The 19,594-nt window shown below is 50.7% G+C and overlaps 2 protein-coding genes and 1 pseudogene across 2 annotated transcripts in view; 1 reads left to right on the top strand and 2 right to left on the bottom strand.

Moving 5' to 3' along the window:
• Positions 1-1,979, bottom strand: part of RAB11B (RAB11B, member RAS oncogene family) — a 10,137-nt gene extending 8,158 nt beyond the window's left edge. The window contains exon 1 of the mRNA XM_006917211.3: positions 1,822-1,979. Within this exon, the coding sequence (XP_006917273.1) occupies positions 1,822-1,861 (40 nt within the window). The 5' untranslated portion in view covers positions 1,862-1,979. The remainder of the gene's footprint in view (positions 1-1,821) is intronic.
• A 3,464-nt stretch (positions 1,980-5,443) lies between these two features.
• On the top strand, positions 5,444-5,562 carry LOC112484176 (annotated as a pseudogene).
• Positions 5,563-5,739: 177 nt separating this feature from the next.
• Positions 5,740-11,492, bottom strand: ANGPTL4 (angiopoietin like 4). The gene is made up of 7 exons (XM_006917212.3): positions 10,995-11,492; positions 10,691-10,801; positions 10,452-10,569; positions 8,154-8,267; positions 7,734-7,829; positions 7,364-7,645; positions 5,740-6,685 (listed from the first exon to the last, which is right to left on the bottom strand). Exons 1-7 carry the CDS (start codon positions 11,328-11,330, stop codon positions 6,504-6,506), a joined length of 1,239 nt encoding a protein of 412 aa, XP_006917274.1. The 5' UTR covers positions 11,331-11,492; the 3' UTR covers positions 5,740-6,503.
• Between the last annotated feature and the right edge of the window lie 8,102 nt (positions 11,493-19,594).

The raw sequence follows: 19,594 nt of genomic DNA on the forward strand, positions 1-19,594 counted from the left end.
GCAGGAATGATCACAGAAACCTGCAGCAGGGTGACTAGGGGAATGCCCCCTGCCCTGCAACGCCATGTCCAGGTGGGTGCCCAGCCCTGACCGGGGAGCAGCTACCTCAGAGCAAGCTGAGAAGACAGGCACCAGCTGCAGTAGGACTAGAGTCCAGACCACCTGTCATCAGTCCCCAAAGCCCTGACGGAGCTTCCCCCTGCCCTTAAGGTGAGAGCGGAAGGCTCAGTCAACACCAGGGCCTTGTCCTGATGCCTGCTGACCACACAGCCTCACCTGCCAGTGACGTATCAGCCTGCAGGCAGCTCTCAGAGCCAATGGTGCTGTATGAGGCCTCTGGACCTTTGCACGGGCACTCTCTCTTTCCAGCAGCCTTTCGCCACATGGATATCCCAGGTAGGGAGTGCTCCAGCCACTCTCCACATCCCCAAAGCCCCAGTCCCCCGGTCCCGAGATGTTGGATGGTCAGCCAAGGCCAGCTCCAGACACAGACCACACTCTCAGGGATAGCTTGGCACCCCCAAAGAGTGGAAGATGCCGACAGCTCATGCGGGCAGCAGACCGTCACACAGAAAGCAACAGGGAAAACATGCCCAGGAGTTAGCTCTCAATGACAGCCACTGTCAGCCAAGGAGCCCAGCACAGACAGTAGAGGACATGGCCAAGTCCAGCTTGGCAGAAGTGCTGTAAACCCGGTGACCCCTAAACCAGCTCAGCTGAGAAATGAAGGGCTCCCGTGACATGTAGTGAGTCTCCCCAGCTTGCGAGGCAGGGTGAAGTAGCTCTCCAACTGTCCCCAGGCTAGCAATGGCTCCCAGAGCCCTCTGTCCCTCTGGCAAGGAAAACCCTCCAGCAGCTTGGCCCAGGCCTGAGCCATCAGTGTGCACATGTTGGGGGAGGCGATCTGACACCCCAGTCTCAGATCTGGCCACAGGCTCCCCAGATATACTCCATAAGTGGTAAAGCCCGTAGCTGCCCTGGGTTCAAATCCCGCTCCAACACTTATTCACTGTATGCTTGTCTCTCTGGGTCTCAGTTTCTAGGTCCATAAAAAGAGAGGCTGGATAATATTGATCTCACAGGGTTGAGATGAGGATTTCAATGAATTAACGTGTGTAAAGTGCTTAGAAAGTGTAGGTACTTGGGTAGTACTATTAAGAATTCTAAGAGGTAAGATTAACTGCTGATGCTAACCAGGGGGCCTGGGTCCAGCACACACAGTTCCCCCACCAGGCACCCCTTCCATGGAATTCTGGGTCTACACTCCAATCCAGGGTTCCCCACCACACACTTCAACCCACATTGTCCGACCCCTCCCCCCGGACTCGGTTCCCAGGCGCACTGCCACCAATCAAATATGTCCCCGCCCACCCCACGAAGAGCACCGCCCCACCAGCCCAGCCCACGTCTTGGACATACCCACCACACTCTAGCCCCACCTCCAAGGGCCCCGCCCCCACAACCAATGGAGCTTTCCACCCAACCCGGCCAGGCAAACGCTTGGGCTGCCCCGCCCCCTCAAGAGGCCCCGCCCCTAACGGCCTGTCCCACCGCTCCGGGATCCACCCCCTTCTGGGCTCCAGCCCCGCCTCGGCTCATGCAGGGCCTTCAGGCCCCTCTTGGCCACCCATTCCGCACGGTCGTACACTCCGGCCCAAAGCTGACCGAGCCTAGCCTGCCCCGGCCTTCCCAACGGCCTGACCCGCCGGGCCCCAAGCCCCTGGCACCGGCCGGGGCCCAGCGGCCTGGAGCGCTGCTTCAGTCCGTCTGTCCACCGCCTTGCCGCCGCCCCCTCACCCGTCTGTGCCTCACCGGCCGTACCTTTGAATAGGTAGTCGTACTCGTCGTCCCGGGTCCCCATTGTCCTGGCGCTTCCGGCGGGATCGGCGACTCCGCAGCCCCACCACAAACACCCGACGGGGGCGGAGCCGGCGCCGCACAGAGCGGCGGCCTGATGACCAATCAGCGGTGGGTGGCACAGAGACCGGCACCCAGAACAGCCAATCAGAGGTGGAAGCAGAGCCCCTGGGGTGGGCACGCCGGGGATCCACCCACCTCGCCCTCGGTCTCCTGGAGAAAGGCGGAAGGAATGCGGACCTTTCTGAAGTGACGGCCGCGTCAGCCTATCAGAGGTGGGCTCAGGAAGGCGGAGCGGAAGACTGGAAGAATAAAACGAATTGACGGAGCAAGTAACCAATGAGAGGCTTGATTCAGACTGTCCCGAACTAACAGAGGACCTGTCGGGGAAGGGAAATGGAGCTACGTCCAGGTGATGTTACGCGAGTTAACGTCCTGATGACGTCATAGGTCAGTGCATGCCACTTTGAGTCCCCTCTCTCTCTCGCCCGTCACTAATGACCGTTTCCAGGGGCCTCTGTGCGGCTTTTCCACCTAGAGGTCCCTTCTCGTCTCCCGGTTGCAGTTTTCATCCCTATTTTTGGTAACTCATTAGGTTAACCCTCTGCCTCAGCTACCCTGTGTGTAACAGGAAAGAAACTCACCTCATGGAAACCTGTGAGGTTATCTGTAGATCATTTCTCTAAACACATACTAAATCAACATCCACTTTCTGTCGTTAAGTCTTTGTTTAACAAATATTTGTAACTCCTTACTGGGACTAAGTCTCTGTCCAACATGATCTCCCATTTTTTGTCCCTTACTCTGTTTTATTACTCATACACACACACACCCCCACCCCTGGATTTATCATTACCTAATCTTAAAGTATGTATTTTTTTGATCCATTAATCTGCTTAGTTTCTATCCCAAGTCAACAGAATTATCAGTCCCATGAGGGCAGGGCCTGTGTAGCAATCACTGCTGTGTTCCCAATGCTCAAATATTTGAGATGTGATGGCTAATGTAAGCACAGAGTTTGTGTGCCAGTAATTAATATTGCTTCCTAGACCTCATTCCTGGAGGATGTCCATCAGGAGTTCCAGACACTAATTTGGACTCTTAAAAACCCCCTCCTATCTCCATCCCCACACCACCCGTCATCAAAACCATAGGTAGTGCTTTTCTCTCCTCATCCTTTACTTCTCTGCCCCTGCCTCCCTTCCCCGCCCTCAATGGCCTTTTTCTGTCCCTCTTTCCTCCTAAATTTCTAACCACTTCTTACCCGCTACCCACTCCACTGCCACCACCCCGACACTGGCCCCATCATCACTCCCTGGACCTATGCAGTTGCCTGTCTACCCCCAGATCTGCCTTCTCTACCCACACCTGCACACTCTGTTCTTCCCACAGCAGTCAGAGGAAGGCTTTTAAAACATAAGTCAGATTGTCTTCCTCCACTGCTTAAAAATCTTTTAGTTCTTCCTTTAATAAGCATTTACTAAGTACCTACTAACCGTGCTTTAGAAGCTGGGGGCGCACCACTGAACAAGGTGAAATCTAAGCCCTCATGGAGCTGACCGTCTAGTGGAGGCAGGAAGACAAAAAGCAAGTAAACAACATGCACAAAAGTTTTAGAATGGTAGGTGTGCAAAGAGGTGAATAACCTGGGTTATGAGATAGCGGACTTCCTTCGGGAGGCAGAGAAAGCTTCCTGGAGGAGGTGGCATTTGCACTGAGTCTATGGGTGGGGGAGGAAATAGTAGAAACAGTATTTCAGGCAGAGGAAACAGCAAGTGAGAGAAAGAGAGAGCGAGAGCCTGATGTGTCTGAACAGCAAGGAGGCCTTGGCTGTAATGTAGGGAGGAGGCAAGAGAACTAAATGTTAAATCAAGCTACATTTACAGACAGTTCTGTGGCCAGGCCAGGTGGACACTTGCAGAACAAAGGAAGATTTCTGCTGGGATTACTAACAACTCATTTCCCATATCTGTGAAAGGGGAAACAGAAAAAACAGAGTCTTTAAGTAACTGCCTCACACAAATAAAATCGTTCATTTCCTATGGTTAAAACCATAGGGAACCTATGGATTAAAGGCTGAGAACTGTCAGCAGGCCTTTCACACTTCTCTTTCCTCACTGTTCGTCCATATCAAAGGAAATGGGTAAACAAAGTCTATAACTCTCAAGAACTAGAGAATGATACACAAACTGTATCTCTTGACACTTGGGGCTTTTTTCCTTGTCTTGGGTTTTCGTCTTTGCTTTCTCTAGTCTTTGCTTTTCTCCTTCTTTAATAGTCTTTCCTTTTGACCCTAACTTTGGCATGTGTGTTGAATTCTTTCTACAGTCTCTGCTAAAGAATCTTCTCAGTGCAGGGTTTGGTCTCCACCCACTTGGGGAAATTTGCCCTGTCCTGCATCAGTTGGAGAGTGGGGTCCAAGGGCCAAAGATGAGATTAAGCAAAAAGGTGAGGCCGGAAGCCAGACCAGGGCGGACCCTCCGGCCTTTGTCAGCATGCTCCTGGCCTGTGGGCTTAAGGCCCCGCACATTCCCACCAACCCCCTGCCCGCCCCACCCCCATTCACCACCCAGCTTGCTGCGCGTTGCTACCCCCAGGTGGGGCTGTGCACTGGTTTCCCAGACAGAGCTGCACTTCCTGCCCAGGCCACTAAGCTTTTGCTCTCAGTGCCCTTTTCCTGGAATGTCATCCTCCTCCCCCATTTTGTAGAATTTTCATCTTCTGTAAACTGACTCAAAAGCCACGTCCACCTCATGAAGCCTTTTCTCTTGTGTCGTGCTCTCCTCCCAGCCTGAGTCAGAGTAATAATAGTGTTAGTAAGGATGGCTAATGTTTATATTTAGTGCTCACCGTGAGCCAGACACTGTTCTGAGTTCTGTTCACGTAATACTACATGAAATCCTGAAATCCTCACAGCATCAGGAGAACAGGAAGGAGTGTGTTAGGGAGGGCGGATTACCAGAACCATTCCCATTTTCAAGATGCAGTAACTGAAGCCACAGAGCTTTACATCTGTCACTTGACTTATTAACAGCACACCCCCTTTCACTCTCAAGTGTCTCAGTTTGGACCATTAATGAAGGGTCACCCGATCTGTAATAGGAGTGGTTTTGAAAGTAATCTTGGTGCATGCAGGGATTTCTCTCACTAGATTATCTTAAACACAGAGTACAGGGCTTGGCATGTAGCGGGTGCTCAAATAATATTAGTTGAATTTATATATATATATTTTAAAGCCAATTTAAAAGAAAACTTATGCAGATATGGCAAAAATGTTAAGAGTTTACCCAAAATACTACATTAATGTACACCGCAGAGCCATGCTATCCAAAAACAGTGACCAATGGCCCCTGCGACTACTGAGTCCTTGTAATATGGTTGGTCCAAATTGAGATGGGCCCTAAGCGTAAAATATATACCAATCCCAAAGACTCAGGACAAAAAAGCAATATCAAAGATCTCATTAATAAATTTTATATTGATCACACATGTTGAAATGGTAATATTTTTGATATACTGCATTCATAAAATGTATTTCTAAAATTCATTTCACCTGTTTTTTACTTTTTAAAAATGTGACTGCTAAGTCTACAGCCATGCCACCCTGAACAAGCCAGATCCCGTCTGATCTCGGAAGCTAAGCAGGGTCAGGCCCGGTTAGTACTTGAATGGGAGACCACCCAGGAAGACCAGGTGCTGTAGGTGTAAAAAATAAAAAAAATAAGAGATTGTAAGCTGACAAGGTCCTTGCAATCTGTGAGGTCAACCAATGGTTGCCTCGCCTAAAAAATATATATATAATAAATAAAATAAAAAATAGAAATGTGACCGCTAGAAAAAATGAAACATGCAATTCACATATTTCTATCAGCTGGTGGGACACAGAAAAGTTAATCGTGATTCATATGCATAAGTATGGTCAAGAAGGAGTTCTCATTTTCTCTATTATCCACTTCCAGAAGGATTGAATGAGGGTTTTCTAATTTTAAAAATGATACTCATCACAAAATAACACATGAAGAAAATTAAAATCAGTTGTCATAGGTGGTAGGAATAACCAGTGTTTGTCTTCAGATGAGAGTTCACCCTCTACCCTGGGAACATGTTTAAGTGGACTTTGAAACTGTCCACTTGTTAAAACAAGTTGAAGGACAAAGAACCAAATGTTCTGAGGTTGCTTTTATTCCAAGAACTGTGCGAGGTCTGCCCAGGCACCACCGTCACTGGCTCGTCCCACAGCACTCACATACGATAGCACCATGAGGGCGTCTGGGCCCATGGGAGCCGGGTCCCCAGCCAGTCAATATGACTGAATCTGCCATTGAGGGCTGGCCTGGCTGCCCTCGAGTGGTCCCTCTGTGTCCCACCATTCCTCGGGCAGGTGAGGAACAGGTCTCAATGCCCCTTGGTCCCATGTTTCTGGGGTCTGTGCCCTGCAGCCCTACAGTTCTGTCCTTTTCAGAAGGTATCACAGACAGCCTCCCACTCAGAAAGGGGGCCTCTCCAGACATGGGCTTCTTCTCTGTCCATGAGGCTCCAGATGGCCCCTGCCTGGAGCCTCTGTCCAGGCAGGGAGTGGCAACATGCTAGACCAGAGTCAGAGTCACTGTCCTCTAGGAGCCTGGGACCAGGCCCCAGTGAGGAGGCTAGGAGGCTGCTTTGGCCACTGTTGGCTGGATCAGCATGGTGGTGGCCTGCAGCGGATAGTAGCGGCCCCGCCACGTCTTCCAGAAGATGCCCTTCTTACGCTGCTGCCGCTGCTGGGGGATGGAGTGGAAGTACTGGCCGTTAAGGTTGGAGTGGCCACAGGTACCGAACCACCAGCCACCTGCCAGGGTCAGAAAAAATGGAACATGGTCAGGCGGAGTCCTTGGGCCTCCACTGGGGCTGGGATGGGGATGAGGCTAGGCATTGGACTTTATATGCTTTAGATGGGAAAGATTTGACAGTGCTTATCAAACTGTGTTCTGAAGAACCCTAGGTTGTGAAGGAGGAACCTCAGGGCCTCTGAGGTTCACATCTGTGAGCACGGCGAAGTTACTTATCTGCACCTGGCACATAGCCTACACTCGTGAAACACTTTCCATGACTGCCATCCGTCTCATCAATTTATATTAAATTGAGCCATATGAAACGATCAGTATTCCATCATTGTTTGACCCACCAAAGGGCAGTTTGATGTGTTTCACTTCACAAGGCCCAGGCTCTGCCTCTGATTTCATTAGAGTAAGATCGGGTTTCCCTTGGTAGCTTTGCCACATGCCAGCCACCATCCCACAAATGTCACCTCATTGAATTTTCATAATAATCCTATGGAGTGGGCACTGTGGTTACACCCATTTTAAACTGAAGGTGGGAGAAGTTAAATCAGTTACCAAAGGGCACACAGCAAGTAAGGTGAAGAAGGGAACGGATGGAAGGAAGGGTCGAAGGAAGGGCAGGGAAGCAGAAAGGCAGGGATGGGAGGCCCCAGCAGTCAAGACGAACAGGGACAGAACTTGCTCACCAGAGAGGCTCTTGGCACAGTTCTTGTCCCCACGGAGGTCGTGGTCCTGATCCCAAGTGGAGAAGGGCAGGGAAAGGCCGCTGGGCATGACCGTGGTGGCACCCAGCTTGCTGGCCACGGGTGCGGTGAGCTGCAGGCTATAGGCCGTGTCCTCGCCACCCAGGTGGACAGGGAATTGCAGTGACTCGGCATTGCCCTCCCAGTCCTGCAGCTGCACGGCCAGGCGGCTGCCGCGGCCCCCCAAGATCAAGTGCACTTTCTCCAGGCCTAGCCAGAACTCTCCTACAGTGGGAGAGGCTGATCAGTAAGATGGAAACCCGCCTCCAGGCCCCTCCACCACCCATGCCTCCAGACCTCTGGAAATACCCACCTTGGGGATCTCCGAAGCCAGCCTTGTAGGCTTCCCAGGGCTGGTTGAAGTCCACAGAGCCATCCTGGCGCCTCTGAATTATAGTCCAGCCTCCATCTGCCCAGAGAGGTACAAGGTCACCAGGAGGACCCTTCTCACAGGGGACCCTGACTCCTCCATCTGGCTCTCAAACCCCGAGCCACCTACAAACCCAGGGAGGGCAATGCTCCCTCCATTCATCCCAGCAGGACTGGAGGAAGGCAGTCAGAGGAAGGAATACGGTAGGCCGGCCAGCAGGCTAGGGGCTCAGCCTAGAATTTTGCTCCCCCAGGACCCAACAGGAAAAGGAGTGGGAACGAGAGAGTGAGGTGGGCTGCATTTGACCGAAAGACCACAGGACTCATGATATTCGGGGCGCCCTGGTGGGCCAACACATCCTACCTGAGGTCATCTTGCAATTAACCAGGAAAGGCAGGGACCCCCGAGGCTGGATCCGGAACAGTCCGCTTTGCCGTTCTCCATCTTCAAACAGCTCTTGGCAGTCCCTGGGCAGCCCTGCAGGGCAGAGATGTGGGGAGACTGAAGCAGAGAGCACACCTGAGGGTCTCAGGAAACAGCCATATCTAGGGTCTGGGTAGTAGGCAACAGGTACGTGCGTGAGGGGGCAGTCCTGAGTTCACGACCACCACTTCCACTTGCCTAAAGTCTCCCGTGGCTTCTCATGACCTTCCTCAGCACTGCCTACAAGATGCCCCAGGACTGGTCCGAGCACTCGTCCTTCCTCTTCCCACACTGCGTGCCTACCCTCTGGCCACACGGCCTTCCTTATTCCACACACCCTCGTGCCACAAGGCTTTTGTACATGCTGGTCCTTCTGTCTAAGACCCCCTTCCCTCACACCTCTTTCTGTCTCATTCTAAAGGTCCCAGCTTCTGGAAGGAATCACTGATCCCCAGACCAGGCCAGACACCTAGAAAAAGGCATGGAGGACATCCCATTCCTAACACGGGTGTCATCTGGCAGTCTCTCCCTCACTCCTTCCCCTGAATTAGGATTCCATGAGGCCGGGGACAAGGAGCGCTGTTGACCCACAGCCTGGCACTGGTGCCCAGGCTGATCCTAGCCCACAGCAGATGTTCAATAAAGATTCGATAAATGAATGATTGATGAATGAATGATTGCAGGAGCTGGACCTGGGGGAGGGCGGCAAGTAGACAAGAGCTGAGATGAACTGGACAGGCTCTCCTCTGTCTAGTGGGGATGAGGATCAGGCCTGGATGGGGTTTGTGGGGACAGAGACCCTGCCTGGAGTCCCAGGTATGAGGGGGAGTTGAATGCTAGAGCAAAGGAGGGAGGGATGGCGAGGGTCCCTAAGCTAGGTAAGTCCCCACCCCCAGCCCAGCAAAAAAAGTAGGGGAAAGGTCACTCGGGGGAGGTAAAAGCCCTGAGGGGTAAGTGTGTCTGCACTGCAGCAGAGGTGGGGGCGGGCCTGGAGTGACTGGAGACACTTTCCGGCCCCCACCGCAGCTGCTCTTTCCCCTACTTCCCTCTCTTCCAATCAGAACAGGCCCGGGGCCAAACCACCAATGTGGCTTCTATTAACACCAGCTGTTTCTCTCTCCAGCTCTGAACTTTCCCCTACTTGGCGAGGAGAGAGTCTGGGAGTCCCCAAACCCACACATCCTGCCCTCCAATTCCCTCCACATTCCTCCAGCCGGACCTATGCCTGCTGGCCTCCCCCAGATGTCCCTCATCCCAGAACAGCGGTTTGGAAGGGTGTACTGGACCTGGGATGGGGTGGGGAGAGCCCTCAAAACTAGAGGGCTGGAAGCCAGCAACCAGCTTAAGGGTGTGAAGTGGGGATCCAAACTTTCACCATTGGCTGCAGACAACCACAGACGCCAGAATGGGTGACAGGGTTGGAGGGCCAGAGAGAAGTCAACTGGGTCTGAGGCTGTGAACTATGCGTAGGGCAGAGACATGGGGCGCTGGCAGTCTGTATTATACACAGACATGCTTTGGTTGGAGATTTGGGGCAACTTCAGGCATGCCCAATAAAGGACCCAAAACTCCGGATGGTGGCAAAGGCCAGCTCTCTGTGGGAGTGGGAGGATGGGAAGTGGGGGTGATCAGGCACTTCAGGGCCAAGAGAGGGGTGAGGGATCTTGTGTGCAGGTCAAGAACCCTGGATTTGCCAGAGACACAAGAATGAATGTGTCTGGCCAGAGAGATAGGGGTGCCCTGCCCCACTCCCCTTCCTAGATCCACACTCCAAGAGACTGTGGGGGGGCCCAAACCTCCGTACTCCTCTCCTGGGTAAGCATTCGCTATTTACGCCATGAGCACTCCACACTCCCTGACACCCTCCTGTCCACCATGGAGCCCTCCTAAAAGGTTCCAAACTATAGGGAGGTGTCTGAGCTGCACCATCCCCTTCCGCACGCCCCTGCAGCTCAAGTTCCTCTTGGGCCCTCTTGCCCAACCTCTGCTTTATTAGTGGCCAGCAAGGCTTTGGGGCAAATCCCGCTGGCCCATCTGAAAGATGGGTGGGGTGGGCGAGGGCAGAGCTGAGGAGGGGTTTGTCCCTGTCAGCCCTTCACCAGAGCTTCCAGGGACCCAGGGCCAGGATCTGTCTCCTCAGTAAGGTGGTCCTGACAAGCAGAGGTACAGTTATTGCTGGTGTATGTGTGTGTGTGGAAGGGGGAGCTGCCAGAGGACAGCAAAGGGCTGGACACTCACTTTGCAGGTGGCTGATATTGTGAACAGGGCCAACAAGCTGGGCCATCTTGGGTAGCCTCTTCTTTCTGGCCGGCTGGGTCAAGCCATGGCCAAGGTGCATGGGGGCCAGGAGGCCCACCTGGGAAAGGACGGGAGGCGGGTGTCAGGACTGGCTGGCTCAGGCTGCCCAGCCTGCACCGCTTCACATCCAGACCCACACAGGTCCAGCTTCCTCCCCACCTGGGGCAAACATCCGGCACCTGGCTCTGCAGATTCTGGATTCTCAGGTGCTGCTTCTCCAGGTGCCGCTGCTGCTGGGCTACCTTCTGGAAGAGTTGCTCAATCCTGCTGTTTTGAGCCTTGAGCTGCATCTGAGGAGAGTGTGAAAACTCTGATGAGGATCCGGCCTTCGCCGCCAACCTCTCCATTCATCCACTCAACTGTCCTTCCTTTGACACCTGGGCAGGATAGTTCAGGGAGCCCTGGATGTCTCCTTCGTCCACACCTTTCCAGACCCGCATGAGAGCAGTAGGAGCGCGGGCAGCCATCCCCGGGCGTACGTACCTGCATGCTGCGGAGGGTCTCAGGGGCGACCTCGCCGTGGGGGACTAGACTCGCTGAGACGTGAGGGGGCGCGGCGGACGCCCTGGGCTCCTCGCAGGCGGCTCCGCACGCGCCCAGACGCCGTTCTAGCGCGCCCAGCTGCCCCCGGGTGCGCTCCACGTGCTCGCGCAGCCCTTGGCCGAGCTGCAGGAGCCCGTGCGCCAGCACATTCACCTCGTCCCAGGACGCGAAGCGCGGCGGTGGCTCGGCTGGCGCTGGGCGGCCCTGTGCTCGCAGCAGCCCGGCGGTGGCGGCGCACAGCACCAGGGCTGCTCCGGCTGTCGACGCACAGCGCATCCTTCCCGGTGGCCTGGGCGCGAGAACGCGGAAACACAGGGACGTGGGGGTGCAAGGTGACACCGGGTCCGGAGACGCAAAGATCCTGGCGGAGGCTCGCTTGAGTGCAGGAGCCACAGAAAAATTTCGGTTCACAGCCTCGGGCCCTCTGCGTTTAGTGGGGCTCCGCTACGCCCCTTTTATAGGCGGGGGTAGCAGGGGGCGGGGCAGCCTCGGAGGCGGAGCGCGAGGGATGCTGTGGGCGGGGCGTGCGGCAGGATTGAGGGTCTGTGCTTTCCCCGCGGTGCAATTACTACCGGGGTGTGGGGCGCCCTCCGAGTGCAAAACTCTGACTCCTCCCAACCAGTTCCTGATATCCCCTCTGTCGACCGTGGGAGACGTGACTGTCCTCCCCACGGTCCCCTTACCAGCGTCGGAGTTCCGAGCCTCCCAACCCCGCACCGCCGCGCTCAGTTGGCGAAAGGGCGCTGACGTCTCTGGGGCTGGGCGCGCGGGCGACATTCCCGATCCCCTCCCCAAGTCATAAAGCTGGAGAGACGGTGGGATAGAGAAGTGTGAGAAAGGGCCCTAGTGCACTGAGTCCCACGGGGCCGGGTCGGGAGCCCGGGACGCCTCAAACATCCCTGCCTTCTCTGGGAAGCTTCCGGGAGAGCATCCCAAGACCAGGTTGAACCCCCAGGAAGACATCTCTGGACTCCCACGCTCCTTCTCGTTTAAGGATGTCATTGAAGATGTGTTTGTGAATTCTTTAACCTCCCTCAGTCTCCATCCCCACAACTGAGTACCCTGCTGGCAAGGCCCGGTCTATCCTGTTCAGTCTCCAGCTCAGTGCCTCACTTCCGACAGCCCACTCTCTACCTCCAGGGTCTTCAGTGTCTGGGTTTTCCCTGTATCAAAGCAGGAACATTTGAACAGAAAGGGAGGATACATGGAAGGACTGCCGACCCTAATTCATTCATTCACTCATTAGGCAGTCGTCTGCTCTCCTACATGGAGTCCCCAGGCTGAAGGGAGAGACCTCAACACTCTGAGCCTGGGGTAGGGGCAAGATTGCAACAAGAGAAGAACTGAGTGCAGCTGTGGGGCTGGGCCATGTTCATTACACAAGGTTAAACATTCATTCAACAAACTTTCACTAAAGTCCTCCCCACCCCACCATCCCTACAACTACCCTATGCCCTATCAGGAAAGAGAGACTGACACAGGAAAACACACCTGCCAGGAAGAACCCAGGGCCACTTGACTGGCAAGCTCTGGCAAGAAGAATATAGTTGACTCAGCAGGGCTCCAAGCCAGCTCAGACTCTGGAATCTGAAGCCGCAAGTCACCAGCCTGATGACGATGTGCAGGTCACCACTTATACATTTGACTGGGCCAGATGCCAGGACTGCAGATCCTGGCAGCAGTGACAGGCAGATGGGAAGGGCAGGGAGGAAAACCTCCATAAATAGACCTGCACAGTCACCACCTACTCTGGCAGCCCGCCTGTCCCTCTCGCAGCCCCTGGCTCTGTCTGAGCAGGAGACATCGCTATCCCAGAATGTGTTCTCTCTTCCCCAACTTCCTGCACTGAGAGATAAATGATCAATTTTTTTCCCAACTTGATGGCCTTTTCACAATCCAATTTTCAAGGACTTCTTCTGTGCCATGTTTCAGAGGGCATAAAATGTGCCAAAGGCTCTTAGAGGTACGTACTGTGAATTTATCCAAAAGATTTTCTACAGAAGAATTTCTCCAGGGGCCTGGCTCTTGGTCGAATCCCAAAAACTGCTCTGTGAAATGCGGCCTCTGCCCTAGCAATGACGCGGTCACACTAATCAATTTTCTTGAGCATCTACTGTGTACCAGTTACTGTGCTGGAAGACACTGCCCCTCCTCCCCCATACACAGCACGTAGGCTACTCTGGTCAAGGTAAATGGCATGGAAAGGTGACATGTGGACTGGAATCTCTCATCAGAAAGGGAAGCAGGGAAATTGACTTTTGCTTTGCTTGTCTATGGGCAGCTGAATGCAGTCCCTGTCTTTGGGAGTTTTCAGTCTGGGACGGCACATAGACTCATAAACAGTGTCATCCCACATGTATCTCTAGAACCTAGGTTACTAGGGGCCCTTCAGTCCCTCTTTACTAATTTCCAATCCTTGGGGCTTCTGTGGGTAGGACAGGAATAGCTTATCTGTCGGTGGAGGGGCTGCTTATAATAAAAATAGCAGTGAACACCTACTGTGCACTTCATATATGCCAGGTATTGTTCTAAAGTGATTCTGTATTCACTTAATCCTAATAACAACTCCAAATGAGGTAGGTAGTTATTTTATTTTATAGATGAGGACACAATGAAAGAGAGATTACATACTTGTCAAAGTTCTCACAGTCGTCTGGAAAGAGCTAGGATTGGAAACCAGGCTGGCTGACTCATGACTGTGTTCTTAGCACCCACGATACACACGCTACCTGTCGGAAGCCAGCCGACCAAGTCAAACCGGGTACCTGAATGGGGGAGCGGGGACTGAGAAAAAAGAGAAGACAGACAGGGTGCAGGAGGGAGAGCAGATCTCACAACTGTCTCTCCGAGTTTATTTCTTATCCTTCTTTTAAACACAATCTGTTCCTTTGTGTATCCCAAAATAACATAATAAAAGTAACATCCTGAAGATCCAGGTACAATTGACACTTCCTTTGACACTCCCTTCGACACTCCCTTCAACACTCCCTTTGGCTATACTTAATCTTCTTCTTCCTGGAATTCCACAGAACCAGCCTTTTCTTTTTTATGCAAGCAGGCCTCCCGAGATAATCCATGCACTCTTTTGAATTTGGGGAGCTTTAGCTCCCTACAGCTACCTTTATTCAAAATAGCCCAGTGAACCTTGCCTCCTATGCTCACACCCTTGTGTATCCCGCAACCCTTACCCTATAACCAAGAGCATTTGAAAATGATGGTGTGTGTGTGACTTCTGAGCTAGGTCATAAAAAACACATGGCTTCTGCCTTGTTCTTGATTAGATCATGTGCTCTGGGAGAAGCTAGCTGCCATGCTGTGAGGACACTCATGCAATCTTTTGGGGAGAGACATACAGTGAGGAATTGAGGGCCCCACCCAACAACCAACATCAACTTGTCAGCCATGAAAGGGAGCTCTGCTCTCCTGAAAGCACATCCTCCAGTCAGGCTTTCAGATGACACAGCCTCAACTGACATTTATTATAAACTTCATGAGACCCCTAGCCAGAACCACCCAGCTAAGCCACTCCTGAACTTCTGACCCATTGAAACTATGAAATAACAAATGCGTATTGTTGTTCTAAGCCACTCGTTATGCAACTAACACAATAGCGAGTACAATAGCCAACACTTCAGTAGTGCTCACTCTGTGCCTGTATTTTTCAGTATTTTATGTACATTTATTCACTTAACATACTCTATAAAGTTGGCACAGTACTGTCTTAAACTCCATTTTAAAGACAAAGAAACTGAGGCATAGAGAAGTCGCATGGCCTGAGAGAGGAGATGTGAGGGCAATAGTTCCCAGGAAGACTGGGATTACTGTTGGGCTTAAACTAGTCCCAATCGTGTTCCGAGTTCTGCAGGGGGCTCACAATGAATGTAGTTAATGTCACTCCGGTGAACCACAATCCTATCACCTGTTCAAATCTGCACAGAAGCCAAGCTCCCTCTGCCATCTCTCCTCTCGCACCCACCACATCCCTTGCCCATGTTTTAGGCACAGATCCTTCGTGTTTCTATGCTGGACCCCACTGGCCAAACCCCGCCTGAAGATACTCTTGGTTTGGTCTGTCCAAAACATTGGGAGATTTCTAATGAAAATCTGGATTTTTGGCTTCCCTTGTAAAGTTGAAAAGTCCAGTAAGAGTGGTCTACAGTCCTGATGGTTTGCAATGGGCCACAACTGAGGGGGAGCTGCCCCTTGGCCAAGGCAAGCCCCCGCCCCCCCGTCACCGCTGTGACGCAGTCCCTTCCACATTCTGTCTTTTGCAGGTAAGTTAAGCCTCTGTTCATCACCTTTGGGCTGGTGTTTTTCTGTTGCCAGCGCCAGCCTCAGACAGGGGCAAGAGAGGTCTCTATTACAGCACTGCACTTTACAGGGCAAACTCCACCCCCACACACTAGGCCCGAGTTGTGGGAACAAGGGATGTATTTACTGGAGCCCACAGACCCCCTTCTGGAGCATGGGCAGAGAGTTTCCATTCGGGGTGATGAAAATGTTTTGGAACTAGAACATTTGTACACTATCATGATTATACTTAATGCCACTGAATTGTATACTTTAAAATGGTTAAAATGACCAATTTTCTGTTATGTGTATTTCAACACACACAAAAAAAATCTAACCTAGAAAAATCTTGGCAAAACAAAAAAGAATAAATTTGAACCTGGCCTTCCATATCGTTTTAAAGGTATATTGAATAAAGTCAGAGGATAGAACATATTTTATTATTTAACAGGGGCTAATTAATGCGTCTGTTTTCTATTGCTGCATAATAAACATTCAGAACTTAGTGGCTCAAAACCACATCCAGTGGACTCAGCTGGGAAAACATTCTTTTCCCTGGGGTCACTCATGCAACTATAGTCACCTAGAGCTGAACTGGGACTGGACGGTTCAAGGCGAACACTTCATATCTGGTGGCTAGCTGGTGCTGTCAGGCAGGACACCTCAGTCCTCTATGTGGCCTCTCCAGCAGGACCAACCATGGCGATGGCAGTGTTCCAAGAGGATGAGACCTAAGGTCCAGAATGTATTAAGCCTCTGCTTGCGTCATGTTTGCTGATGTCCCAAAGGCCGAAGCAAGGGAAGGTTGTGGACGTCAGTAGGCATGAAGCCAGGGGGCCATTAGTGAGCAGCCTATCGTAGTTCACTTGATGTAGAACTTTAAATATTTAGACATATAGTACATGGACCTTCGTTTGTACTCTCGCTCCAGGCCCAGCGAACATTGGAGCGGACTTCTCTATTGCACCAGGAACTCAATGCAAATCAGGATCCTGGGGGGCAGATCAGCACAAATTCACTTCATTCTGAAAATGCTGCTTAAGCATCTACTGGGTGCTCACCCTGTGCATTACCTGGGGGTATAGCCACAGGCAGGTAGACACAGTCCTATCCTTAAGAACTCACATTTCACTGGGAGACCAGGGCCCTTGGGTGACTTACCTGTATGTAGCTGAGTTGCAGTTAAGTTGATGTCAAGAGAGATTTTGAAGACATTTAATGAATCATTAACTTGAGTATTGCAGATTTTTTCCTTTCCATATCTGTGAGAATATATGCTTCGTTTTCAAGTCTTAAACATTTTGTAGAAGCTTGAAAAGTTCTTACACTTTCTTTGTGGAAAAGCTTGCTCTGGAGAGAGAGGTAGACCATGTAACCCTATGATTTTTTTTTTCCTTTTTGGGGGTAGTTTTAAATTTTGAAGTAATTTCAACTTATAGAAATATTGCAAGAAGAGTACAAAGTCCCCTTGTATGCTCTTCATGGAAATTCACCAGTTGTTAACTTGTTCTGTTAGCATTATTATTCTCTCTCATTCTCTCTCTCTCTGTCACTCAGAGAGACAGAAAACGAGAAAGGTTATCTTGACATAACCTCTCTCTATATATAGAGCTATTATATATAGATAAATAGAGACTATATATAACACAGGCATATCGAGACATATAATACACACAGAAATATATAGGCATATATATATCTCTGATACACATAAAAATTTGGTATATATATCAAACGTTTATTAAGACAGACATATGTATAATGCACACATTTATACATAGAAAGATATATGTATAACATACAGAAACATATAAACACATGTATATATAGAAATATATATATTACACACATATATAGAGACATATCACTACACATACACACATAGAGACATGCACTATACATTAGTATATATATGGAGAGAGCCACGTTTATATACACAGAGACACACATACAGAGAGAGAGAGAGCGATAATACACGTTGTGTTTTCTGAGCCAGTTGAGCATCTATTGCAGACACAACGTACGACTTTGCCTTTACCAAGAACACGGACATTCTCTTATGTAACCACAGTAAGCGAGCAACTTCAGGAAACTGGGCCCTGACATGGTAGGACGATCTAATCTACAGTCTGTACCCCAGTTTCTCCAGTGGTGCCCATCATGCCCTCTATGGCTATGTGTTTTCCCACGGGGATCCCATCGAGGCCCCCACGCTGCACTGTTGTCTCTCTAGTCCCCCTCGAACTGGGACTGCCTGTGGTCCCTCTTCTTCTTTAACGACATTGACGTTTCTGAGGTGTACACACCAGTTATTGGTAGAATGTCCTTCGCTTCGCATTTGTCTGGTGTCTTCTCCCAGTTGCGTTCTTGGCGGGCACTCAGGTCCTTCTCCGTGCATGACAGTGGGAAGCACGTGATGTCTGCCTGCCCCTTATTAGCACCGTTAACTGTGACTTTTAAAATTTATTTTTTATTGAAGTATGATTGACATATAACATTAGTTTCAAAGTCTACGACAGATGATTCAATATTCGTATATATTACGAAATGATCACCACAATAAGTCGGGTTAACATCCATCACCACACAGTCATAATTTTTTTCTTGTGATGAGACCTTTTAAGATCTACTCTCTTAACAACTTTCAAGCAAGCAGTGCAGTCTTATTATATAAGAATGTGTATGTAGTCACCATGCTTTACATTACATCCTCATGACATTTATTTTAAAACTGAAAGTTTGTACCTTTTGACCTAATTGGGAGTCTTCAAACCACTTACCTTGAATACTGGATGGTCAGTGCCGTCATGGGGGAAGCACGGAGGTTAGAAATGCCCAGAGAAGGGACGAACTCCATCAGGTAGGGCTTCCTGGGGCTGGGTCCCTGAGACTGAGGGTACAACATTATCCAGGCAAAGAGGGGAACGAATGAGTGACCCAGGTTCGGGAAGGAGCCTGAAAATGTACTGTAGCCTGGGATATGTGCCCGGTTCCTCCCAGCTGAGCCCAGAAAGGCACTGGTGCTATGGATGTGGGCACCCGTTTCTGGGGAATGGCCTCACCACCCCCGGTGGCTGGTCATGATCTTTTCTGCCAGCCTCTGGTCATATTCAGGTCACTCACTATGAAAGGTCAGCCTTGGTGCAAGAGGTCAGAGCAGAGAAGATGACTCAGATTCTGGGCTGAGGCTTCAGAAAGGAGCAGAGCGGCCTCTGCGGAGATGCCCTCCCCGATCTGCACCCCTGCCTCGAAGTCCTTCCTCCCAGCCAGGAAGCTTGTGTGTGTGGGAGCCCAGTAGCCTTTGTACCCAGGGCAAACAGCCCTGAACTCACTAAGGAAAGAATAATAACTCTCACAGTGCACGTTTACTTAGCGCTCACCTTTATACCATCAGGCATGAGCAGAGTTCATCTCACGTCATCCTCAAAACGGCCTTGGATGGGAGAATGTTCCTTTCTGTTTTGAGCTGGGGAAAACTGAGGTTCCGACAGCCTGAGTCACACAGCGTGGGAGGGCCAAGATCTGAATCTGTTTCTCTCCGGTTCTAAACCACTGAATCTTTTTTTAAAAATCTTGTCTTTTTTTTTGTTTGTTTGTAATTTACAGCTTTGAACCAGTAATGCATTTCCATTACAGTAAATCAAAAAAATCTAAACGACATAACTAGAGAAGTCTCCTTTCCCTCATCATGTGTCCACACAAAACTTTGTTCAAGAATGTTTATCCAGGTTTATTCAAAATCGCTTTTGAGGTTTTTTGTATGTTTGCGCATTTTCATTTTAAAAATTGTTATGGACTGCATGTTTGTGTCCCCCTAAAATTCATGTTTTGAAGCCCTACCCCTCCAGTGTGATGGTGTTTGCAGATGGGGGCCTTTGGGAGATAATTAAGTCGTGAAAGTGGAGCCCCCATGATGAAACTGGTGCCCTTCTAAAAAGAGACATGCAGTAGATGCCCCACTCCCTCTCTCGGCCATGAGGACACAGAGAAAAGGTGGCTGTTTGCAAGCCAGGAAGAGAGCTCTCACCAGAAACAGAATCTGCCAGCACCTTGACTTTGGACTTCTACCCTCCAGAACCGTGAGAAATAAATGTTTGCTTAAGCCACCCAGCCTGTGGTATTTTGTTGTACCTACCCAAGCTGACTAATGTAAAAACAGTGGGGAAAACAGTTCAGCAACATGTTGAAATATTTCAAGTGTACAGTTTTATACAGACATATGTATATGCCTGTGAAACTATCGCCACCAA

The sequence above is a fragment of the Pteropus alecto genome, unplaced genomic scaffold (assembly GCF_000325575.1).
Source record: "Pteropus alecto unplaced genomic scaffold, ASM32557v1 scaffold37, whole genome shotgun sequence".
NCBI lineage: Eukaryota > Metazoa > Chordata > Mammalia > Chiroptera > Pteropodidae > Pteropus > Pteropus alecto.

Excerpts from the sequence above, each read along its gene's own strand:
- ANGPTL4 (XM_006917212.3), bottom strand. The coding sequence starts at position 11,330 with ATGCGCTGTGCGTCGACAGCCGGAGCAGCCCTGGTGCTGTGCGCCGCC. Across the intron at positions 8,268-10,451 it reads CAATATCAGCCACCTGCAAA|GGCTGCCCAGGGACTGCCAA; the intron begins GTGAGTGTCCAG and ends TCTGCCCTGCAG. Across the intron at positions 7,830-8,153 it reads TAATTGCAAGATGACCTCAG|ATGGAGGCTGGACTATAATT; the intron begins GTAGGATGTGTT and ends CTCTCTGGGCAG.